General features: G+C 34.0%; 1 protein-coding gene and 1 long non-coding RNA gene across 2 annotated transcripts; one reads left to right on the forward strand and one right to left on the reverse strand.

The window, feature by feature from the left end:
* The first annotated feature begins 15,271 nt into the window (after positions 1-15,271).
* LOC148198068 (DNA glycosylase/AP lyase ROS1-like) lies at positions 15,272-24,449 on the forward strand. Its single transcript, XM_088115519.1, has 20 exons — positions 15,272-15,388; positions 15,465-16,260; positions 17,370-18,650; positions 18,738-19,085; positions 19,597-19,687; positions 19,784-20,789; positions 20,874-20,953; positions 21,139-21,223; positions 21,292-21,383; positions 21,466-21,534; positions 21,751-21,787; positions 21,876-21,958; positions 22,124-22,558; positions 22,802-22,838; positions 22,918-22,975; positions 23,115-23,254; positions 23,366-23,431; positions 23,513-23,627; positions 23,705-23,743; positions 23,965-24,449. The coding sequence occupies exons 2-20, from the start codon at positions 15,777-15,779 to the stop codon at positions 24,177-24,179; spliced, it is 4,761 nt and encodes a 1,586-aa protein (XP_087971645.1). The 5' UTR covers positions 15,272-15,388; positions 15,465-15,776; the 3' UTR covers positions 24,180-24,449.
* Positions 20,804-22,239, reverse strand: LOC148198069 (uncharacterized). Its single transcript, XR_015786736.1, has 3 exons — positions 22,099-22,239; positions 21,444-21,517; positions 20,804-20,940 (listed from the first exon to the last, which is right to left on the reverse strand). It is a non-coding gene; the product is annotated as an uncharacterized LOC148198069 (long non-coding RNA).
* Positions 24,450-27,001: the final 2,552 nt, after the last annotated feature.

Raw genomic sequence — 27,001 nt, forward strand, 5'->3', positions numbered from 1 at the left:
ACCGACCGGTCCTCCTGACACATAGACCGAACGTCCAGCCAGGTCGGCCATCAGACCGAGCGTCCAAATTAACGCTGTCCGACTACACAGGGACCAAGCGATCCTCCAAGGTCGACCATTCATAAACCAAACGTCCACCAGATCGACCACGTCCAAGGGCCTCAACCTCAGTCTAAATTCTCAGCCTTGAATAGCCTCAACAAGCATGACCGTTTGTCTTCCGTCCACTCACCAACGAGCAGAAAGAACTTAGAAAAGAAAGCAAACCAGGGATCTCGTCCCTGTCCATGAAAGCCATCTACAAAACCCCTTCGCATAATAAAATTATGCTCGGGCTTAGGGGGCTTATGTACCGACCGGTCCTCCTGACACATAGACCGAGCGAGCGGGTAAACCAATCCCGCCCACCCAGGTCACAATCATGATCGAGCGTCCAAACTAACGTTGTCCGAGCCGACATAGACCGAACGGTCCTCCAAGGTCGTCCATCCAGGTCGACCATCAAGAACGAGCGGCCCACCAAGGTCGTCCATCCAGGCCGACCGACCGAGTGTCCATCGTGACCGATCACCCTGCTGACCGGCCGTCACGACCGTCCCTCCCAGGTTGACATCATTGGCCAGTTACCTTGCTGGCCGGCCGTTTCGACCGTCCCTCCCAGGTTGACATCATTGGCCGGTTACCCTACTGGCCGACCGTTTCGACCGTCCCTCCCAGGTTGGCATCCTCGGCCGGTCGCCCTACTGACCGACCGTCACGACCGTCATTCACTATGTCAACTACGCGATTAAATACTAATGACTCGTTAAAGCCCTTAATGAAGATTAAGGTACGATTGGGCCGTTTTCAGGCCCACGAAAGGTAAAAGCCCATTACAATCAGTATAAATAAAGGTTCCAGGTATGAGTTCTGGATGAATTTCCTTACGATGCAATATATACATGCATCACAGACCGCTCTGTCATATTACTGACTTGAGCGTCGGAGTGCCTTTGACAGGTACCCGACCGCCCGGCTTGGAGTAGGAGGACGACCACCGGGAGTGCATAGGGAGAAACCCGCCCGGTCTCCAACCTAGAGCGTGGAGCAGCGTCAGACCGTAACTGTACCGTCCGCCACACGCATGGCCCAGCATTCTTCAGTTCGTGGGATTCAGCAACGATCGTCCGGTTTTCGTCAGCTTCTAGTGCCCCCGGCGCCAGAGCCGCTCGATCTGCTTCAGCTGATGAGAAAGCGTCCGCCCGGTCCATAGCAGCTCCATCGTTCGTTCGCCAGCCTTTACCGTTCGTGATCGTCCGCCCGATCTTCGACAAACTTGTGTGTTTTAACAGAATCCCCGGATCCGGTCGAAACAGATTACATGAAAATAGGTTTTTTTTATATTAATAAACTGTTAAAATAACTAATTTATCAAAGTTCAATTAATTTTCATCCCTGGAGTAACAGATAAATCTTATCAAACACAACCTTCAAGAAATATTTTGGTTAATGAATCTGACTAATAAATACCCTAACACACTTACCATAAAACATTAATACATGACATCAGATGTTTAAGTTATTTAGGTAAACATTGAATAACTTTTATATTTTGATACACATAACAAATACTTTTATTTTCTTAACCGATGTCCTTAAATACTAATTAATACCTCTCTTAAGTTTTTTTTGATACATAAAATTTGAGTTACTAGTTTATAATTTGTTGTAAATCCACTTCAAATCAACTGATTTTTTAAATATAGAATTAACAAAACTTAAATATAAAAAAAGTTACAAAACTGCTTAGTCAACTATGTGGGAAAGACAACAAACAAAAAAGGTAGGATGAGAAAAAAATACAAATATATAGTGATATAGAACGCAGAAACTAAAAACAAAAGAAAAAAAATTCAAATAGTAAAAATTATAAATAAAAAAAAATTAGTTTTTATGTACAATGTGTAACAATAAATAACTTAATTGACATATTTATATATGGACCGCGATATTCCAACAACGATTTCTTAACACTTTTTTTACAACGCCACGTGTCCTATTTTCATTGGTTTGTTTTAAAAAGAATATTTTATAAAAACCTTCGAAATGGAAGTCCGTAACCCTTCTTTTAACTGAAAATCCGAAAATACCCCTTTCTCTGTTTCATGGGAAACGAAGGTCCCGTCTCGTGAAGGTCCCGTCTCCTGAAAGTCGCGTTTCGTGCTTCTTCACTTTGCTTTCTATGTGATTGTTCTGTGTGCGTGGTGTTGTCTCCCTCCATTTTCGTAAAGGTGGTGTTTTTCGTACAAGTTATCGTGCGGAATGGCAAGGTCCGGTGACCACGAAGGCTTTACAAGGGAAGAGCACTTAGGACTCCATACACCGGAACCGTAGTGCTTAGAATAAAAAATGAGTGATATGTGTATTTAGTTGATTAATGAAAAGTAAATGATCATTGTAATCATTGTAAATAGATTAAGAAAACAAAGTGTAATGTATCGGATTTAGTTGAATGATATAAAATTTGAGTTTTTGTTTGAGTTGGTCTCATATTTTATTTTTTGAATACCATTGTTATTATGAGTTGTGGGTTTGTGGATTTCAGAATGTGGTCAAGTTTTGTGTTTGCTAAGTTGCAGGCTTGTTTGTAAGATGTTGGTCTTTGAGTGGTCATTCTGGGTAACATGGGTGACCAATGTCAAAACCAGTTCATTTGAATCACAATTTGAGTGGGGGGTGATGTGATGTGAGGCCAAGGAGTGTGGAGTGACCCCTCATGAATGAGGGGAGCAAGTTGTGCAAGGGATGACTGAGAGTGTTGAAAAAAGGCTGTGGTAATCGTTTACCACTTCCTGGTAAACGATTACCCGAGAGAAAATAAGTTTTTGTACAGAAAGTCCAACTGAGGTAGTCAGTCAGGTTCACAGGGGTGACCATTGTCAAAAAAAGTGACTTTTAGGCACTTTTGCACTTGTCTTAGGCTGCTCCTAGTGTTTCAGTGGTGGGAGAGGGTGGTTGGTGATGTGATGTGAGGCCAAGGAGTGTGGAGTGACCCCTCATGAGTGGGGGGAGCAAGGGTTGCAAGGGATGACTGAGAGTGTTGAAAAAAGGCTGTGGTAATCGTTTACCACTTCCTGGTAAACGATTACCCGAGAGAAAATAAGGTTTTGTACAGAAAGTCCAACTAAGGTAGTCAGTCAGGTTCACAGGGGTGACCATTGTCAAAAAAAGTGACTTTTAGGCATTTTTGCACTTGTCTTAGGCTGCTCCTGGTGTTTCAGTGGTGGGAGAGGGTGGTTGGTGATGTGATGTGAGGCCAAGGAGTGTGGAGTGACCCCTCATGAGTGGGGGAGCAAGTTGTGCAAGGGATGACTGAGAGTGTTGAATAAAGGCTGTGGTAATTTTACTGATAACTTTTCCCACCGATCTCCAAATGATGTGATTCTTTTTTTATTAGAAACTAGACTCAAGAATCTTTCCAATGACTACTAATTTGTAATTTTTGGACATCTGAGTTGGTACAGTTTATTCTTTCAAGTTAGCGTTTCATATATTTTTGCAAACTTTGACCTTTGCTTGTTCTTTTGCTCACAACTTTCTCCACCGAACTCCAAATGAGTTGATTCTTGTTTTGTTGGAATCTAGACTCAAAGACCTTTCAAATTATGCCTTGGAAATCAAGTTTACACCTTTTTTGACACTGTAATCGATTACAAGGACATTGTAAACGATTACACGAACAAAATCCAAGATTTGTACAGAAACTTGTACTGGAGGAGTCAGCTGTGGTAACCTAGGTGACCATAGTCAAAATTTTTAATTTTTTGGCATAAATCCATTGGTTTTCACTTGATTTTAGTGTTTAAGTGTGAGTAGAGGCTGAAAAGTCATGTTTGGGCACCCCATGATTGAGGAAAGGAACAATGTTTATGAGATGAACAACTTAGATGAAGTCTTGAAACTTCTGCACCCAAAAATACACTTGTAATCGTTTACAAATTCTTGGTAAACGATTACACGAACAAAATCCAGGATTTGTACATAAACTTGTACTGGAGGAGTCAGCTGTGGTAACCTAGGTGACCATAGTCAAAATTTTTAATTTTTTGACATAAATCTGATGGTTTTCACTTGATTTTAGTGTTTAAGTGTGAGTAAAATCTGGAAAGTCATGTTTGGGCATCCCATGATTGAGGAAAGAAACAATTTTAATGAGATGAACAACTTAGATGAAGTCTTGAAACTTCTGCACCAAAAAATACACCTGTAATCGTTTACAGATGCTTGGTAAACGATTACACGAACAAAATCCAGGATTTGTAAAGAAACTTGTACTGGAGGAGTCAGTTGTGGTAACCTAGGTGACCATAGTCAAACTTTTTCATATTTTGGCATAAATCCCATGGTTTTCACTTGATTTTGTTGTTAAGTGTGAGTATAGGGTGAGAAGTGATGTTTTGGCACCCCATGATGGAGGAAAGAAACAATGTTTATGAGATGAACAACTTGGTTGAGATAACATGCTGTCAACTTTGACCTTTGCTGGCTATTTTACTGATAACTTTTCCCACCGACCTCCAAATGATGTGATTCTTTTTTATTAGAAACTAGACTCAAAAGTTTTTCCAATGACTACTAATTTGTAATTTTTGGACATCTGAGTTGGTACAGTTTATTCTTTCAAGTTAGCATTTCATATATTTTTGCCAACTCTGACCTTTGCTTGTTCTTTTGCTCATAACTTTCTCCACCGAACTCCAAATGAGTTGATTCTTGTTTTGTTGGAATCTATACTCAAAGACCTTTCAAATTATGTCATGGTAATCAAGTTTAGGCCTTTTTTGACACTGTAATCGATTACAAGGACACTGTAAACGATTACACGAACAAAATCCAAGATTTGTACAAAAACATGTACTAGAGGAGTCAGCTGTGGTAACCTAGGTGACCATAGTCAAAATTTTTAATTTTTTGGCATAAATCCATTGGTTTTCACTTGATTTTAGTGTTTAAGTGTGAGTAGAGGCTGAAAAGTCATGTTTGGGCACGCCATGATTGAGGAAAGGAACAATGTTTATGAGATGAACAACTTAGATGAAGTCTTGAAACTTCTGCACCCAAAAATACACTTGTAATCGTTTACAAATTCTTGGTAAACGATTACACGAACAAAATCCAGGATTTGTACATAAACTTGTACTGGAGGAGTCAGCTGTGGTAACCTAGGTGACCATAGTCAAAATTTTTAATTTTTTGACATAAATCTGATGGTTTTCACTTGATTTTAGTGTTTAAGTGTGAGTAAAATCTGGAAAGTCATGTTTGGGCACCCCATGATTGAGGAAAGGAACAATTTTAATGAGATGAACAACTTAGATGAAGTCTTGAAACTTCTGCACCAAAAAATACACCTGTAATCGTTTACAGATGCTTGGTAAACGATTACACGAACAAAATCCAGGATTTGTAAAGAAACTTGTACTGGAGGAGTCAGTTGTGGTAACCTAGGTGACCATAGTCAAAATTTTTAATTTTTTGGCATAAATCTCATGGTTTTCACTTGATTTTGGTGTTAAGTGTGAGTATAGGGTGAGAAGTGATGTTTTGGCACCCCATGATGGAGGAAAGAAACAATGTTTATGAGATGAGCAACTTGGGTGAGATAACATGCTGTCAACTTTGGCCTTTGCTGGCTATTTTACTGATAACTTTTCCCACCGACCTCCAAATGATGTGATTCTTTTTTTATTAGAAACTAGACTCAAAAGTTTTTCCAATGACTACTAATTTGTAATTTTTGGACATCTGAGTTGGTACAGTTTATTCTTTCAAGTTAGCGTTTTGATATATTTTTGCCAACTCTGACCTTTGCTTGTTCTTTTGCTCATAACTTTCTCCACTGAACTCCAAATGAGTTGATTCTTGTTTTGTTGTAATCTATACTCAAAGACCTTTCAAATTATGTCATGGTAATCAAGTTTAGGCCTTTTTTTCCATTGTAATCGATTACAAGGACCCTGTAAACGATTACCATAGTGTTTTTTCTGCAGATTAGCTCTGCACTTGTCCAACTTGGTCTCCTAAGTAAGAATGGCTTCTTCTCCACTTCTTGGGGTCACCTCCCATCACTTTCCACTCTACCACCACTGAAACACCAACACCAAGTAAATACAAGTGGACTTGTGCCTGAAAGTAACAATTTTTGCCAATGATCACCCATAACACCACAGCTGACTACTTCAGTTCAACTTTCTGTACAAAATAGTGATTTCTCTCGTGTAATCGTTTACCAGGCCATTGTAAACGATTACAATAGTGTTTTTTTTGTAGATTAGCCATGCACTTCTCCAACTTGGTCCCTTCAGTAAGAATGGCTTCTTCCCCACTTCTTGGGGTCACCTCCCATCACCTACCACCCTCTACCACCAGTCAAACACCAACACCAATTAAATACAAGTGGACTTGTGCTTTAAATTAACAGTTTTTGCCCATGATCACCCAGGACACCACAACTGACTACTTCAGTTCAACTTTCTGTACAAAACAGTGATTTCTCTCGTGTAATCGTTTACGAGGCCACTGTAAATGATTACGACAATGTTTTTTCTGCAGATTAGCTATGCACTTGTCCAACTTGGTCCCCTCAGTAAGAATGGCTTCTTCCGCACTTCTTGGGGTCACCAAACATAACCTCCCAACCAGTAATGACCCTTAAATTCACTTGTATGGTTTTTTGGTCAACAAATTCCACAACTTATATTCATTTCTGAAACCATTGCCTACATTTTAAATACTTATTAATATTCTGCGTTCTTTTTTCAATATAACACCTTTATTCATTATAACACACATAACGTAAAAAGAATTAAATTCATGACACCCAAACCGCCACCAGACTTCGAATCAGAAAAAAGATACAAGAATAGGGTTAGAACGACAGAGAAGATAGAGGTTAGATCGAGAGAGAAAATAAAAGGGATGAAAGAAGTGTAGAGGTGAGAGCGAAAAAACGAAAACCGCGAAACCAAAAATGTTAAACTTGTAAACTTTTCTTCCAATTTTGTCCTTAGTCTGATAACCTCTCTCTATTTTCTTTTTATTAAATTTGACCAATGCAAAAACGCCACCTGGCGTTGTCAAATTGTTGGCAAAAATTCGTTGTCGATATATCATTTTCCTTTATATATATTAGCTGTCAAGTTGTATCATGTAATATTAAAATAAACCTCAGCATGCAAGTTTCACAGTTGGTAAACGATATGGATTGGTGAAGCAAACGGTGGTCGTCGGTTGCTTGACGTGGCAACTTCTTTTTGGATCGATCAAAAGCTGCATTTCTCTTGCGACACGCCATGGCTGCTGTTTACAGCACTGTCTTCACGATATTGTCTTCATCGTTTTGGGAAGATAAACAAAACAATTATAACGTTAACATTGGCATGCGCCGATTTTCAGTGACAAGTAGCAGCATGCATCCACTTCAAATTTCAAACGGTAAAATTACATAATGAGATAAGAGAAGTGTTCTGTCATTTAAAAGTTTCTTCAACCAATATGTGTGGTTTTGGTTTGCAGGTAATGAAAACTATATTTATAATGATAACAGTGCAGAGATTTTGAAAGAAATGGAAAAGTTCAGCCCTATAAATTTTCATTTGGATATTTTATGTATTTATATATTGATTTTAAAATAATAGTATCCAGATAAAAGTTGTTTCTTCTTTTCTGAAAAATTAATTTCAATCTTAAGTTAGATTGAATTTTCTAATTAATGCAATTTCAAGTTTGAATTATATATTTAGATTTTATTATTGTAATGAATAAAATAACATCTTTTAACTAATATAAAATATATTTAAATTTATAGAATTGTTAACAACTTTGTACTTGATTTATAGTTTAGATATTTAGTTTTTATAATTTTTAAATATTACTATGAGGGAAAAATCTACTTATTGGAAATATTAGACATAAAAAAAATTAATAATAGTAGTAAATTTAACTAAATAAAAGATAATATGAAAAAATTCAAACAAGAAATAGAGAAAGCAACAAGGTTAATATACTTTCTCTAATTGTAATATAAATAAAAATTCAAGAAAATGTTATTTTTTTTATAATTCAATTTTAAAATATTTACTATACTAAACACATTTAAGAAAAATATATTAAAAAGAGATAACTGATAAGAAAAACTCTACCCTTGACATTCTTTTGGCATATTTATTAAAATATTTTAGCCATGCAAGTGATGTTATCGGTAATATCAGATATCCGTTGTCGCTTTTATTAATAAAAAACATATTTTAATAGCACAAATCTCAATATATAAAATATCTAAAAGTAAAACAAAAACTATAAATAAGACACGCCATAATGATAATAAAATTAAACATTGCATGATCGATCTTCCAGTTAATGAATAACTCATGTCAAATGAAGCATGTTCGAATGACAAATAATAAAAACAATTATTTTTAAAAGAAATACACAAAAAATTATCATGAGTATTTGTTATACATATTACTGTCATTTTTTAAATGATACAAATATAAAATGTCATTCTATTCTATGAGATATTAATTTTCTTTGTCACTTGACTATTCTTTACCATTAATAGATAAACATTATACAGTTTGAAGTCAGCCTCTAGTCTGAGATATCTCATGCAATTCAACTAAAATTAATTTTTATTTGTAAATGAAATAGATTGCAGATATTACTATTTTTAAATAAGATTTAGTATGATTGAAGTTTCCAACCAGCAGTTATTTGCATATAATATTGAAATAACTTTTCACAGACTATGTTTGCGGCGGATATCAATTTTCAACTTGTTATCTCGAATATTAAGAATGGTCAATGAAGTTGTTCCTTCCATGTACTTATATTTTTATTTTAGTCTACTCTGTTTGGGAATCTACATTTTTAAAAAGTAAACTGTGTTTATTTTTAATTTTAATTAGAGGTTTGTTATTAAAAAACAAAGGGTCAAATTTACCGTTAGAAACTATCCTTAAAATAAAATTGATTGGAAAAATAACTAATTTATTAAATATTTAAACTCTTTGTTATAAAAAATAACTTCAAGAAATATTTTGGCTAATAATGAATCTGACTAATAAATATCCTATCACACTGCCATGAAACTCTATATACATTAAATCAAATGTTTAAAGTTTGTTGAGAAACATTAAACAAATTTTATATTTTGATACCCATAATAAATACTGTTTATTTTCTCAACTGATGTCCTCATAAATGATAATTAAGTTTTCTACACACATAAAATCTGAAATATAATTTATAATTTGCTCTAAATTCACCTAAAATCAACTTTTTGCTATTAACTACAAATTGAACACAATTCAAATATTAAAAAGAATAACACTAAACTGACTATTAGTCAACTCCTGCAAAAAAAAAAGTTGTGATACCTTTAAAAAATATATAAATTAAAAATTAGAAAGAAAACAGTTATATAATTAGTAACTATAAAGTGCATGAAGAAAAACAAATAAAAAATCAAATTTAACATAAAAAGCATAAACTGAGAAAAGAAAAAGTTTACTTTTTACTTTGCCAACTGCATCGCCAATGTGATGTTTAGACGTGTAATACATACAGCAATGAATCACAATTGACCGTTGTATAATACATACATATCACTTGTCATATTGTAATTAAACACTAGTGCTTGAATGAGAATAAATTAAAATATATATTAATGAAAACCTAAAGTTTTACAGTGTTTTACCAAACTAAAGGATATGGATTGGAGAAGCAAGCGGTGGTGGTCGGTTGATTTTTACGTGGCAAGTTCTTTCTGGGTTGATTTGAAGCCTCTCGTGACAAGCCATAGCTGCCATAGACCACTCTGCATGTCTTCATGTTTGTGTCTTCATCACTTAGGAAAGATAACCAAAATAATTACAACAATAGCATTGGCGTGTCAATTTGCAGTGTGAGGTAGAATCTGCATGCATTCCTACTTCAAACTGTAAAAATAAACGTTATGTCATAGAAAGTTTTTTCAACCAATGGATTTCTCTTTGCCAGCAAGATCTATGTTGGGTTGATTTAAAGACTTTTACCGGTACAATGAAGTGATCTTTAGGATAACAGTATAGTGATGTGGAAGGAAAGAATTTATTGAGACACTTTTTATATTATTTTTTAAAACAGTACTGGATACTGTAAAAAAAAAAAAAAACTAGTTATTTTGGATATCAGCTGTCAAGTTGTATCATGTCAGAATGCAAGTTTCACAGTCGGTAAATGATATGGATTGGCGAAGCAAACGGTGGTGGTGGTCGGTTGCTTGAGGTGGCAATTCCTTTTTGGATCGATCGAAAGCTGCATTTCTCTTGCGACATGGCTGCTATTTACTGCACTGTCTTCACTGTCTTCACGATATTGTCTTCATGATATTGTCTTCATCGTTGGGAAGATAAACAAAACAATTATAACGTTAACATTGGCATGAGCCGATTTTCAGTGACAGGTAGCAGCATGCATCCACTTCAAATTTCAAACGGTAAAATTACATACTGAGATAAGTAACGTGTTCTGTCATTTAAAAGTTTCAACCCTATAAATTTTAATTTGGATATTTTATGTATTTATATATTGATTTTAAAATAATAGTATCCAGATAAAAGTTGTTTTTTCTTTTCTGAAAAATTAATTTCAATCTTAAGTTAGATTGAATTTTCTAATTAATGCAATTTCAAGTTTAATTTATATATTTAGATTTTATTATTGTAATGAATAAAATAACACCTTGTAACTAATATAAAATATATTTAAATTTATAAATATCATCTTGTGAGAATTGTTAACAACTTTGTATTTAATTTATAGTTTAGATATTTAGTTTTTATAATTTTTAAATATTACTAGGGAAAAATCTACTTATGGGAATTATTAGACATAAATAAAAAAATTAATGATAGTAGTAAATTTAACTAAATAAAAGATAATATGAAAAAATTCAAACAAGAAATAGAGAAAGCAACAAGGTTAATATACTTTCTCTAATTGTGTAATATAAATCAAAATTCAAGAAAATGTTATTTTTTTTTATAATTCATTTTTAAAATATTTACTATATTAAACACATTTAAGAAAAATATATTAAAAAGAGGTACCTGATAAGAAAAACTCTACTCTAAACACTCTTTTGGCATATTTATTAAAATATTTTAGCTATACTAGTGGATGTTATCGGTAACATCAGATATCCGTTGTCGCTTTTATTAATAAAAAATATATTTTAATAGCACAAATCTTAATATATAAAATATCTACAAGTCAAACAAAAACTATAAATAAGACACGTCATAATGATAATAAAATTAAACATTGCATCATCGTGCATGAATAACTCGTGTCACATAAAGCATGTTCGAATGACAAATAATAAAAACAATTATTCTTTAAAAAAATACACATAAAATTATCATGAGTATTTGTTATATATATTACTATCATTTTTTAAATGATACAAATATAAAATGTCATTTTATTCTATGAGATATTAATTTTCTTTGTCACTTGACTATTCTTTACCATTAATAGATAAACATTATACAGTTTGAAGTCAGCATCTAGTCTGAGATATCTCATGCAATTCAACTAGAATTAATTTTTATTTGTAAATGAAAGAGTATTGCAGATATTACTATTTTTAAATAAGATTTAGTATGATTGAAGTTTCCAACCAGCAGTTATTTGCATATAATATTGAAGTAACTTATATTTTTATTTTAGTCTAGTTTATTCTGTTTGGGAATCTACATGCCATTATATCACCTTAACAAAACAACACAAGATTATTCTTAAACAAATATTTAAATTTATAATTTGTAATTTTTTTATTTTTCTTAATTTGAATATTTTAAGGATAGTCTTTACTGTTTATGTCAATCATTTTTAACAAGTAAAGTGTGTTTATTTTTAATTTTAATTAGAGGTTTGTCATTAAAAAACAAAAAAAAGGTCAAATTTAAACTAAAATTGATTGGAAAAATAACTAATTTATTAAATATTTAAACTCTTTGTTATCAAAAATAACTTCAAGAAATATTTTGACTAATAATGAATCTAATAAATATCCTATCACACTGCCATGATACTCTATATACATTAAATCAAATGTTTAAAGTTTGTTATTCAACAAATTTTATATGTTGATACCCTTAATAAATACCTTTTATTTACTCACCTCATAAATGCTAATTAAGTTTTCTACACACATAAAATCTGAATTATAATTTATAATTTGCTCTAAATTCATCTAAAATCAACTTTTTGCTATTAACTACAAATTGAACACAATCCAAATATTAAAAAGAATAACACTAAACTGACTATTAGTCAACTCCTGCAAAAAAAAAAGTTGTGATACCTTTAAGAAATATATAAATTAAAAGTTAGAAAGAAAACAGTTATATAATTAGTAATTATAAAGTGCATGAAGAAAAACAAATAAAAAATCAAATTTAACATAAAAAGCATAAACCGAGAAAATAAAAAGTTTACTTTTTACCTTGCCAACTGCATCGCCAATGTGATGTTTTAGATACAGCAATGAATCACTACCGTTGTATAATACATACATATCACTTGTCAGATTATAATTAAACACTAGTGCATGAATGAGATTAAATTAAAAAATATATTAATGAAAACCTAAAGTTTTACAATGTTTTACCAAACTAAAGGATATGGATTGGAGAAGCAAGCGGCGGTGGTCGTTGATTTTTACGTGGCAAGTTCTTTCTGAGTTGATTGGAAGCTGTATTGCTCTCGTGACACGCCATAGCTGCCATAGACCACTCTGCATGTCTTCATCACTTAGGGAAGATAACCAAAATAATTACAACAATAGCATTGGCGTGTCAATTTGCAGTGTCAGGTAGAATCTGCATGCATTCATACTTTAAACGGTAAAATTTACATTCAAAAGATAAAATAAACGTTCTGTCATAGAAAGTTTTTTCAACCCATGGATCTCTCTTTTGCCAGCAAGATCTATGTTGGGTTGATTTAAAGACTTTTACCGGTACAATGAAGTGATCTGTAGGGTTACAGTATAGTGATGTGGAAGGAAAGAATTTATTGAGACACTTTTTTGTATTATTTTTTAAAACAGTACTGTAAAAAATAAAATAAAAAACAAAAAAAACTAATTATTTTGGATATTATTTTTTTCAAGAAAAAGGTGTCTTTTTTAGATGTAATTCAGTTTTAAAAAATGAACTTTATTAAACATATTTTTAAAAATATTAAAATATATATATTAGAAAGAAATAATTTATAGGGTTAAATATGTTTTTAGTCCCTAAACTATTGACCATTTCTGGTTTTTGTCCCTCTTCCAAAGTAAGGTACAATTTAGTCCTCAATCTTTAAAAAACGTTCGTTTTAGTCGAAAAAACGAACGTTTTGAGGACTAAAACGAGGACTAAAAACAAAATTTTGAGGACTAAAACGATCGTTTTTCTAAAGAATGAGGACCAAATTGTACCTTACTTTGGAAGAGGGACGAAAACCAGAAACGGCCAATAGTTTAGGGACTAAAAACATATTTAACCCTAATTTATATTACCTTCTATTGACATATATGTTTGTTACCGTGAAACCTAGTTTAACATATTTATAGAAGTGTTTCACAAGATTTTACAAATTATTATGAATTTGATTAATTTAGGAGTATTTTCATAAAATTTTGATGCATCTCTAAAGAGATCAATACAATTCCGGTTTAGGGTATTTAAATAAAATAAGTTTCTTTTATAGAAATGTGATACTTATTGTATGATAAAATATTAATAATTAATTTAAAAATAGAAATAAGATAATATGAATGAAGAGTCAAGAAAATAGGCAAAAATACCTAAATATCTAAAACTAAAAATTGAATTACCTATTATTAATTTTCGGCTAAAATAATTAGTGTGAAATAATTAAATTAAATGCGTTAAAATATGGTTGTTTTTAGTTATATATTTTATAGAATTGTAATCATATTTCCACGAGGGCTGTTAAGTCAACTTTGAAATCATCCACATCGCACATCACAAATACGTTATCACTTTTATCAGTAAACAAAATATCTTAGTAACACAAATTTAAGACTTAAAAGTAAAAAAACAACAGAAAAAAATTAACTTTAAAAATTTCATGATTGAACTTCCACGTCTAACTGACATACTTTAGTAACAAAATAACATAATTAAATTTAAGAAAAAAAAATCAAACAGATAAATTAATTAGAATCATGTGTGGCATTTCTTAAACTATTCTGTGAGACACTATCTCAATATAACAAATAAAAAGTAAAAAAATAACGCTTCAATTATTAAAAGTTACTTTTATTTATTTGTGATGTTTATTTCAATGCTATTAATTAAAGATCATTTTATAGTATCATAAGTTTTTAATTACTTAGTATGTAGGGATACTGTGTTAAGAAAGTAATACATGAAAAAGAAACTCTAAAGATTTAAACAAAATTGTAACAAACATTTTGAAAATTTAATTATTTCATTTTTGTTTTGTTAATGTATTTTACTTTAAACTTAAAAGGTAATGTCATCAATAAACAAATGTATATTTTAACAAACTTCTCCCTAAATACTTGTGGAACACAAGTAGTTTACTCTATTTTCGCTAAATATTTGACAAAACTTTACAAATTATTAATACATTTAGAAGTTTACAAACTATAAATAAAAGCAAATTATTATGTTTTTATCGTTCAAATTATACAACAAAATTAATATTTATAATTTTTTTATAATAAATATTATTATTTACGTAAAATGTGAAAAATATGTATACACATAAACTTTGATATATATTCACGTAGAGTGAAACAAACCTTACGTGAATGATGTATACATGCACATGCAAAACTTTTACGTTTAAAGTGTGCATGTATCGTTTTCGAGTTTGATGTGCGTAAATCATTACTTGTCGCTTCGAGTTGGTCCAAGGAAGAAAATATTAAATGCCACCAAACATAAGACAAAAAAGAAAAAAAAGTTTAATTTTTAATCTAATTAAAATAAATAGAATTCTGGAAGAGGAATAGAAGTAATAAAGTAAAATAAAATAGCTCAGGCTGCATATGCAAGCTCATAGAAATTCGTGTAGGTTCTCTTTCTCTCTTTCCTTCTCTCTCACATTCGGTGGAAATGTTATATATATATATCCCATTAGTTGCCGCATATAGATATCTGAAATCAGATTTCCGGCATTGACTCGATAAATCTACCTTAACAGCATCCGCACGAAACTCTCCGATTTTCTACTTCAACTTCGGTTTTGGTCGCGTGAAAGTTCCTATTCATCGCGAGCAGAAAGCGGAGCTAGCAACTAGAATAAGCGAATATTGTTTATCGTAAGCAGTCTTTTTTCCAACACTCTCCATAGACAGGTTTGGAATTTTAATTTTAATTAATTTCTTTAAATTTCAGTAATTACATCTTGACCACCAGGTTTGTCAGTCACCGGTTACTTTCAGGAGGTAACTCAGAAACTCACCTCGTTTAAGGTTGAAAAACTGCATATATCTTCTCTATTTTATTTTTGTTATTTAGTGATCTCTGTTTTTCGAAACCACTTACATTTTCCGCTGGCAGGTTTGTCCCCGAAAATAGACCTTTTATTCTTCGGGACATCTCTCTAGAATAGCTTCACAAAATCCTTTTGTTAAGTCCTTTTTGCAGAAATCCTTTTGCTGAGTCCTTTTGCACAAGGATTTTTTTCCAGTTCTAAAGCAAGTCAAAATGGAAAACGCAAGGAAGGTTGAGGAGCAGGCTGCTCAGGTCCCCGTCGTCCCCACCATCGCCACCGCCCCTTTCATGCCCATCATTCCGACGCCAGTGCCGATCTGGACTCCTGAGATGGCAAACCAGTTCTATTCTCATTCCAATGGGATACCTGCTGGTTTTGATCTTCCAGCATTTCCAGAGATAAGCAACTGGCCTAACCACCGCTTGGAGCCTTCCCCTTTCGCCCATCACAATGCCGCAAATCGCGTTCAAATATCTTTTGACAGCTTTCCCAGTTCAAGTAACGGCATTCCTCAACTTTTGACCCAGCCAGAACTTCCGTTGGCATATTCTGCTGTAACAAATGAAGGCCAATTTGTTCCGCCGTATAATTCACAGTTCATCCCGACGACCTATACATCTTTCCATCATCATCAACTTCCCGGTGTGGAGCAACCGTTTCTCAATACTATCCATAACCAGTATGGAGAGCTTCCGGGTAAGAGCAATAATTTTTTTATATTTTTAGCGTCGTTGCCATGTCGCATTTTATTAAAATTTTCATTTGAGCGTGCACTAGCACTTGGCCGATATCCATTACCGGCAATGGGGAACTGATCTTCTGCAGTCATATTAAACACTTCAGATAATTTTAACCATTATGTTTTATTAATCTAATTGTTTTTGTCATCAAATGAAAATTTTAAAAATTCAATATATAGATTAAATACTTTAGAGGGTTATGACTTTACTCCATCCCTGCAATGTGCAACAGCTGAACAAAGTAAAACCCGTATTTTCAAAATTGAAATGTAACATTTGATACCGATGGTGCCATAAAATTAGATGTTTGAACTAAACAGCTGTAAGAAATGAACATGTGGATTCTCTGCTGCATTTAACGCCAAAATTCTCCTCCATCACATTGTTGCATCAAATTGTCACACATATTATTTCGACAAAAGAATATCAGCAGAGGATCCAGGTTTATAGTCATTGAATATTCGCATCCTAGTTCTATTTGAGTTCTGTTACTTTTGTTGTCCAACTGGCCTATACACTTGTATCTTTCTCTCCATCGCATGAAGTTGTTAGAACATTTCATTTCCCTATTTTTTAATTCATTTGGAACATTTTTAGAGCAGCATAAAAACTTATATTTTTCTCATTAAACAACCATGTATATAACCAATTATTGTCCATTGTAAAAATTAGCTTTCATTGGAATAAATGATAAAAGATAGTTCCTGCATAAGAAAATGTATGCGCTCGCAACTATAAAGGAAAATACAGCTCAGAAAATAATCATAAACCACAGCTTTCATAAACAAAAGAACATTGTCTTACAAAGGAAAAAAAAAGCAGACCAACGAATTTAAACTACTAAATCAAAAGCATAGTTTGTTTTACAATTCGGACTTCAGCTTTCCAAAATGTTAGTGATCAATATGCTAGTGATCAATTTTGAACAGCTACATCAGCTAAATCAATTTTCCACACAATTCTTGTCTTTTGGTGACTCTGCTATCCACAGCTTGGGGCTTGCACATTCATCATCTGTTTACATTTCCCGACTCTAATTCGTATTTAAATAATTTCATGTTGCAGGCCCATCATACTTCGATTACTGTAGCAAGACATTTGCTGAAATTGCACCACACCAAGATGATGTCATCGCAGCAGAAACCAGAAAAGATGCTGCAACACCGATGACCATTGAAGAAAGGAACCGAGAAGGGAAAGACAAAAACAACACATCCACAACGTGCTATAATCCTCACAACAAAATAAATGGCCCGACTACAAAAGTGGCTGCTATACCTGCAGCGAAAGAGGATATACGCCGGAACTTTGATCTGAATAAAACGCCTCAAGTAAAACAGCCCAAAAGAAGAAAGCACCGGGCCAAGGTCATAAAAGAAGGCCAACCAAAAACAACAATCAAGAAAGCCGCTGCAGAGACTGTTCAATCTAAAAAAAACCAAGCTGACAAGAGGAAGGCAAGGAAAGGATTGAACACAACTTCTCCACAAACAGAAGTGACAGGAGAATGGACATCGGGGCCTAAATCAACCGTACAGACATGTAAAAGGTCCTTGAGGTTTGGGAGCAAAGAGCAAGCAATAGACGATCCTGGACGCAGAGAAAATATGCTCTTTGCCAATGCCAGCAGCTCAAGGAATTGGGTGGCTGATCATAATGGACTTCAAGAGTGTCCAAATAACTCCATTGGCAGAGACGCTTGGAGCACAGGATGTGGTTTACAAGCTGTCGGTTCTAAGAGAAAACAACCTGGTATTGAACAGGCAGATAATACCAGCATCAATATGTTAGGAGCACAATATAATGACATGAAGGCATACTGCCTAAACTATGGGGTTCAATTTCCAAATGTTCATAAGAAAAGGAGAAGCGTCAAGGGGAGAACTTCAGATGCGCCACGTAAATCTTCTGTGACTGCCACCAGAGATGTCCAACTGGCAACATTCTTACAAGATGCCAGATTACATTCTTATATGTCAAGTCCCAAGTGCTGGGCTTCTGGTTCAGATTATACTGCAGCTGGAGTCCCAGTCTTTTTTTCAGCCACAGAAGGAGCTATTCAGGACAAACATCAACCCCTTGAGAACACATTATCCTTAGGGCAGAAGAGGCCGACCAAAAGAAGATCAAGAGCTTCTACAAGAACTGATGTTGGTCTAGCACATACTGCAAAGCAAACGTCTAGCTCTGACAGACGAACATTTGGTGATGCAGAAGGGCCACAGACATGTATTGATGCTTTAGTTGCAGACTTGGGAGCATCACTTACAAAAAAGAAACGAACAGGAATGAATCGTGTCAGTTATGCATCCTCCTGCAAAAATGAAAGACAAGACAACACATTAGGTATTTTTTTTTCAAATAACATTATGATTGTTAAAACACAATTCTACCATGCAGTCTGTCTTACTAAAATTGATTGATTGAATGTAGCATGTGTAGACGAAGGGAAAGAAATTGTGGACAAAAATGTGGACGCTTTAACAAAGCAATTTATATTCCTAAACATCAACAGAGAAGCCCGTGACTCGCATGGGCAGTATACGCATGAGCATGAGTCGCATGGTGCCATTGTTCCCTACAAACCCAAAAAAAGGAGCATTCGAGCTAAAGTTGATATTGATGAGGAAACTAATAAAGTTTGGGCGCTTTTACTTGAGGATATTAACAATAGTGGGATTGATGGAAGTGATGCAGAAAAGACGATATGGTGGGAACAGGAACGGAAAGTGTATCGTGGAAGGGCAGAGGCATTCATTGCAAAGATGCATCAAGTACAAGGTATGAATGATATTATCACGAAAATCTAAGCACTATTCACACAACTGACAAATATCTACCTAACGATGTACTAGGAGGATAATATATATATATATATATATATATATATATAAAAGTGTGTGTGTTTTTTCCTGCCTTAGAAAATCATGCAGCATTGAAAAGGCTCCAATAAATTAGTATGCATAAAAAAATAATTACATTTTTAGCGAAAGCAGGTAACTCACACAATTACATTTTCTTCTCCTAAAAATGTTTCTAAAATGGTTTATCCACAAAAACCATTTATAAAAAAGCCAAGCGAATGAGTTATTAACCATCCTTCCACACAATAGAAAAACTCTCATTGGTACTAAAGCAAGAATACATCACGCTAAATTAAGAAAAGCTTTTTGTCTGACGAAGTTAATCACCAGTTTATCAAAATCAAAATGATGATAAACAAACTTAGAAAATGCTCTTATACATGTTCAGTTAGATGGTTCAAGTACTAATAACATAACACATACAACAGGAGACAGGGGCTTTTCGATGTGGAAGGGATCTGTTGTGGATTCTGTGGTTGGTGTTTTCCTTACTCAAAATGTATCAGACCATCTTTCCAGGTATAAAGCATGCAAGCTTAATTACTGAGAAATATACAGTGAACATAACAATAATTAAGCATTCGTACAAACTAACATTACCCTTTTTGTTTGCAGTTCTGCATTCATGGCACTCGCTGCTCGATTTCCTCTGAAGTCAACGAGTACATGCCACAAGGAAAGCACAAGTTCGGACAAGGAAAGCACAGGCCCAGTAGAAAGTGGAACAATTAATGCAATGACTGAGGAAGGGCAAAACAGCTTATGTCAAGGAAGCATTAGGAAAGGGTTACATAACATAATTTCAGCCCAACTGGCTGGCGTTGTATCTCAGACATCTGGAGATTTTCCAATTGATCAAAATCCTGAAAAGGTAGGTTCATTCTCGGATAGCATCTCAGAAAAAGAAGACCTGCCAAGCACTGCACATTTCAATATTTATTATAACAGGACTTCATTCAGAGAGCTTTTAGAGATGGCAAGTTCAACCATGTTGCATGATGTTAATGGCCAAAGAAGCAAATCAACTGAGAGCTTCACAGGAAAAAGCGGTCAGTTCATAGACCTGAACCATGACAACCAGATAGGAAACTTGGAAAAATCAGATGCTATTCCATACACTTCGGAAACACCCGCCACCAAAGAATATACTTTGGAAGTAACCCGAAATTCTGGAGCACTTGAAGTTAACTGCTGTGATCCTCTAACAATAGAGTCCGACTCCAAAGCTGCAGTTGCCTATTCTCAAGGTATTCTATCCCCACTCCATCTCTTGCAGCAAATTAATCATGACCATAATGTTTTTCACATTTCAGAACAAACCCAAGAACCAAAGCAGAAAGAAAGAGAAAAGGATGTTGTTAATCCCAACCATGAAAAGAGGAAAGGAGAGGGTAAGAAAAAATCTGCCTCAGTAAAACCAAAAAGCAAGAAAGAAGAGAAAAAGAACTTTGATTGGGATAGTTTAAGAGTACAAGCACAAGCTCAAGCAGGAAAAAGAGAAAAGACAGAGAAGACCATGGACTCTGTGGATTGGGATGCTGTGAGACGTGCAGATGTCAATGAAATATCCAAAACAATCAAAGAAAGGGGCATGAACAACATGCTTGCTGAACGTATTCAGGTAGAATTCTAGATCATGAAGTGATTCTACTGTAATCCTATATTTAAATACTAAACAGATTATGCCAAATGAATTACTGTGCAGAATTTCCTCAATCTATTGGTTGACAAGCACAAGGGCATTGATCTTGAGTGGCTGAGAGACGTTCCACCTGACCAGGCAAAGTAAGTATAGATATTATCAAACTACTTTAATATCATATATCCAAATTGGTAGGGTTCGCAAACCAAAATCCTGAACCCTCAGTTCACTAGAATCATATATAGACATGCATAAATACACGAAATTAGTTTTATTCATGCAAGCAGAAAAAAAGCATTATGTTAATTCAATTTATTTATACGTCCAGAGAATTCTTGCTCAGCATCAGAGGATTGGGATTGAAAAGTGTGGAGTGTATTCGACTCTTAACACTGCACCATCTTGCTTTTCCGGTATGTTGAAAACACTAGTACAAAACTTAAGGATTATGGAATATATTGACAGTTTATTGCCTCAATAGGTGGACACAAATGTTGGACGCATAGTGGTTCGTTTGGGATGGGTACCAATCCAGCCACTGCCAGAGTCACTACAGTTGCATGTTCTAGAATTGTGAGTTCCACGACAATAAATAGCATGAGGTTGTAATTCAGACAGAAAATAAGAGCTAACCTGACATCATTGTGCTGTATAGGTACCCAGTGTTGGATGCGGTACAAAAATATCTCTGGCCTCGACTCTGCAAGCTAGACCAAAGAACATTGTAATGATTATTTTCAATTTAAAGTTATATATTAAATGATACAAGTATCTTCTAGTTGCTGATTAAATTTTCCTTTAGATTTAATTTTCATCAACTGCCAACATGAATAATTATACAATATCATGAGATCATGCATATTTCACACTTCTGGTTAAAGTTCTCCATCGTGATTAAACTCCCTAAATTGATTTTTTGTTTTATTGATATTTGCTGAAGGTATGAGCTGCACTACCAATTGATTACATTTGGAAAGGTAAATTACATTTTCTCATTTATCAGAGGGATGGCCATAGTTCAATGAAACCCTGTTATGACTGGGGAAATAAAATCAATTCATGCAGGTATTCTGTACTAAAAGCAAACCGAATTGCAATGCATGCCCAATGAGAGGGGAATGCAGACACTTTGCAAGTGCCTTTGCAAGGTATGATGACTACGATTAGGTGCATAGAATTGTTTGGGGAGGGGGGAGCAGCAATTGTTATGCAACAAATTACACAGAAAATTGTATTAGTGCCACTAAATGATGAAAGGCGCGTAATGAGTTCGAATAAACACACTTACATGTAAACGATATTAAATATTGCAGTGCAAGACTTGCCCTGCCAGGACCAGAGGAGGAGAGAATGCCGAACACAACTGGAAACAATGCAACCGAGCGGAAGGCATCACAAGTTATAAATCAAACGACCTTGCTTCTCCATGAAAATCCAATTGAAGGGGCACTTCAACAATACAAGAAAGTTCACCCTATAGTTGAAGTGCCAGCAAGTCCAGATCCAGAACGTTCCAAATTTTCACAAGGTGATATAGAGGACGCCTTCAAAAAGGATTCATTTGAAATTCCAGACATAAAAGTAGACATGACAAAGTTCGCTTTGAGCATACGAAACTATGTGCAACAAAACATGGAACTTCAAGAAGGAGAAATGTCAAAGGCCTTGGTTGCTTTAAATCCAGATGTGGCATGCATCCCTACACCCAAGCTGAAGAATGTGAGCAAGTTGAGAACAGAGCATTACGTGTAAGTAGCAAAACCAATTCATCTCAGACTACTTAACGGACTACAAAAAAGTTAATATTCAAAAACGCGAATGGGAAAATAACTCAAAAAAGCTGCAAAAGCAAGTAACACATGATGTACAATATCCATGTGTCCAGAATAAAACTAACCTTGTAATATGGAAAAACGAATAGTTACCACTAACAACAAAAAATAACAGGAATCCTTGCAAATTATTCTGATAGTGTTTTCTGTTTCTTGCAGTTATGAACTACCCGACTCACATCCTCTTCTGAAAGGGGTTAGTTATTGATACATCAATTAAAAATAATAGTGTTTTATTGCATCTGCCCATTTTATTAATCAATTATCAACCACAGTGGCAAACGCGAGAACCAGATGATCCAGGCAAATACCTTCTAGCTATATGGACCCCAGGTGAACAAAAATAACATGACACCATGTTCCTTCTAAATTGATTTGGATTAAATGTAGTTTTTGTATCAACTTACAGATATATATTATTATTTTGGTTTTCTGGTGTTTTTCGTGTTGCCAAACACATTGTATACCACAGGGGAGACAGCAGAGTCCATACAGCCACCAGAAAGAAAATGCAGCTCTCAGGATAGTGGCCAACTTTGTAAAGAAAATGAATGTTATGAATGCAACAGTTTCCGTGAAGTAAATTCAAAGATAGTTCGAGGAACTATCCTGGTATGAATGCTTTAATCATGCATTGCTTATGATTATTAGTCACTAATAACACAATAGTGGAAAAAAATATCTGGCTAGAGATGTAATTAGCATATATGAATTTATGAATAGATACCATGTCGAACAGCTATGAGAGGGAGCTTTCCACTAAACGGTACCTACTTTCAAGTCAATGAGGTAAACGAGAATGGTTATCCGTTATGAAAGCTACTCACATCATGTGGTTTAAATTACGTACTAAAATATAATTTGCTACAGGTTTTTGCTGATAATGAGTCAAGTTTAAACCCAATTAGTGTTCCCCGTAGTTGGATCTGGAACCTCGGTAGGAGAACAGTATATTTTGGAACATCCGTGTCATCGATTTTTAAAGGTAGCTTTATAAAAATTAAAATGTAATAGATATATATACAAAACAATTAAACTGTGTGTATTTTTTTTTTCAACCAGGCTTATCGACACAAGACATTCAACAATGCTTTTGGAGAGGTAAGATGTGGCTCCCAGAATGTGATCCTGCTAATTATTATTCAACTACGCTTAATTGTTCAAACTTAAGCAGAAACATACACTCCAGAAATCCCTTGAATTCACTACCGAAATCTGCAAAACGTAGTTTTCCTAATAAAATAATTAAAAACAGTAATCTACAGGTTAGGCAAGTGACTAGATAGCCAAATATATCTAAATGGGCAAAATATGTTTTGCAGGATATGTATGCGTGCGAGGATTTGACAGGGAAAGGAGAGCGCCTCGGCCACTGTTGGCTAGATTGCACTTCACAGCTAGCAGGACGCCTAAGACGCCTAAGAAAAAGGGTAACACCGAAAAGATGTTGAAACAACAAAGTGATTTAAACAAAATAAAAAATCAGCCAGAATTGTTTTCCAGTATTCAGGAGACCAGTGAAGCGCCGAGACAATAGAAGTTATTAAATATTCATCTTGTATCCTGTGTATTATAGGAGAGTCATTATCGTGGTAAAATACTAGGCAATTTTCTCAGTTTAGGACTAGGACAAAGAGAGTATAGTGGCACCAAATTTGCTTTATAGGTCGGTGTAGATCGAAGAGGTATGTGAAAACTCAAAATAGTTGTACTCATCAACATTCTTCTAGATTGCAATTTATGTATTGCAATTGACTACTACGGGTTGTAGTATTTATCAGATTTTAACTTGAGTTTCAATTTCTCAGATGCATATATATGACAAGTTAAGATCTTAAATTTCAAAGTAAAGATAGAAAATCGTACGAAAACATGAACAGTGACGAAAGCACCATAAAGAAACCAATCGGACACTGCCGTAGTATATTTATGCAATCGAAGCTTTAGACCGACGAATAAAAAAAGTAACACAAAGAGCTTTCAGATCAAGAAGAATACCTCATCGGGCCTCCGCCCTCAGTAGCGGAGCCGAAAAAGTGACCTGCGTTAAGAATGAGGAACGATGTAGGTGCAGGCAGGTGAGTAGAATGGTGGGGTGAAGAGGTATATATAGTACCATTTTTTGCCGCCTTAGATCCATTTTCATTTTCCCTCCCTTTTTTACTTGACTTTTTTGCCGCAGGTAAATCTAGTCTTCAGCTGCGAGGGTCCCACCTCCCTGCAGTAGATAAATATTTAAATATTATTCATTCTGTTTTAGTTAATTTGATAGAAATTAAAGTTGTCGTTTTAATATCATATAATCTTTTTAAGTAAAAACTGTGATTTTAAGAAAGAAACATCCAAAATTTTAAAGTAACATAAGAGTTTAATAGTTATGTTGTAAATAAAGTTGTGAAAGTTAGTCTACGGTATCATGAATCAAACTAATAAAACTACAATTAAAAAAAATGTAAGTTAATTTGATTCAGCTCAACAAGTTAAATGGACTCAGCTCGATTTTGAATAAGAAATTTTTAACGGGCTAATTCAAGCCATTTTTTCCTTTAACTTGTAAATTTATTTTGTATTATCACTCGATAACTTTTTTTTCTTACTGATTACTGACAATTAGTTTCTAATTACGTAAAATGTTAAAAAATATAAGTATTTATCTTTAAATTTTTACATTTAATCAAATAGTTAAAATAAATTAAAAGTATTAGTAAAAATGGTTTTCATAAATTCAAAACCGAATCACCTGTTCTAATGAGTTTTGATTTAATCATATACATTTTTTTATCTCTCTTTTTATTTATAAATCTATCATTCTTATCCTATATATATATATATATATATATATATATATATATATATATATATATATATATATATATATATATATATATATATATATATATATATATATATATATATATATATATGTTAATGACTTTTTTACTCCTTATGAATCCTTTTCCTATGATAAAAATACATACAATGAACATGAAAAGATTGGAATGCTTAATAACAATGTAAGATCGTAAGCACATACAGATGAATAAAAGGAGAAATTATGAACAAAACTTTAAGCACTAAAATCTGAAATCCATCGATAAAAAACAGTAGGTTGAAAATTTGGATTAAAAAAATTAAACAATTAAACTAATGATAATCAGTTTAATTATAATTGAAGAAAAAAATATACAATTGAATTGATTTGAGTCACTTCTATCACAAGAATTTTTTTTATTCTCGCCCTTTAAGGTTAATTATTTATTTTCATGGTTGCTATATTAATTGTTTTTGGTTTTGCTGACATATTTAACATTACAATTCTTATTAGAGCGGTTTTATCTTCAAATTTTAAATGATTTAGCTTTATTTTTAATAAAGTTAATCTCGTTGCCGAAATTATTTTGTGTTTGACAAGATTCCCCACTTTCCAAAGTTCTTTTATGATTCCTTTCCCGACCAACATAACTACCAATAAAATTCTTCACACTGTTATTTTATTTATTACCATGGCACAGTTTATTATGTAATTACCTATATTGTTTTCGAGATTGAGCTTTCATTTCCTGCTCTGACGGCCCACAGTTTATTATTACCGGTGAAGAGCAGGCTAGAATTTAATCTCCCAAGAATCAACTCTGACATTTGCATGGTAGATAAATGACGGAATCTCTTTTTTGATATAAAAAAATACTTTAGTCTATGATCTTTATTCATGATCTCATGCAGATATTGAATAGATAGACTTAGGCATAACACGCGGGTTCAGTTGTCGATACGAGGTGAGCTAGTGTGTTTTGGTCGCATTAAATCAAAGACAGTAAGGTTCAGTTCAGGCATGCCACGTAAATTCGTTTCATTCAATTAGGGTTTCATTTCGTCCTTATCTCTTTCTGCACATGCACGGACCACCACCGTTTTGCTACCCAACCAGCTCTCTCTCCGTCACAACCGACCATTCTACCCAACCAGCTTCCTCTCCGTCACCACCACCGACAAGCTACCCAACCAGCTCTCTCCGTCATCACCGCCCATGCTACCCAACCAGCTCCCTCTCCGTCAGCAACCGACCCTGCACCCAACCAGCTCCCACTCTCCACCGCCACCGATTTCTTACCCAACCAGCTCCCTCTTCGTCACTGTCATCGCTAGTTTTCAGAAAACTCCATAGTGAAACATGTGATAATTTATTACAGTAACAGGGATAAGGACAAGTCATTCGAATTTCAACTTAGAATATATGATTATTGCAATATTTTATAATTTAAGATAGACGTTTTCTTTTTGTAGTTGTTTGTTTTCATTATTCTTATGCTTGGAAATTGGAATAATTTGGTTTCATTGGATGTCTTAAGAATCTGATTT

Source organism: Vigna umbellata, chromosome 5, assembly GCF_029865625.1.
Source record: "Vigna umbellata cultivar VRB3 chromosome 5, Vumbellata_1.0, whole genome shotgun sequence".
In the NCBI taxonomy this organism is placed as follows: domain Eukaryota; kingdom Viridiplantae; phylum Streptophyta; class Magnoliopsida; order Fabales; family Fabaceae; genus Vigna; species Vigna umbellata.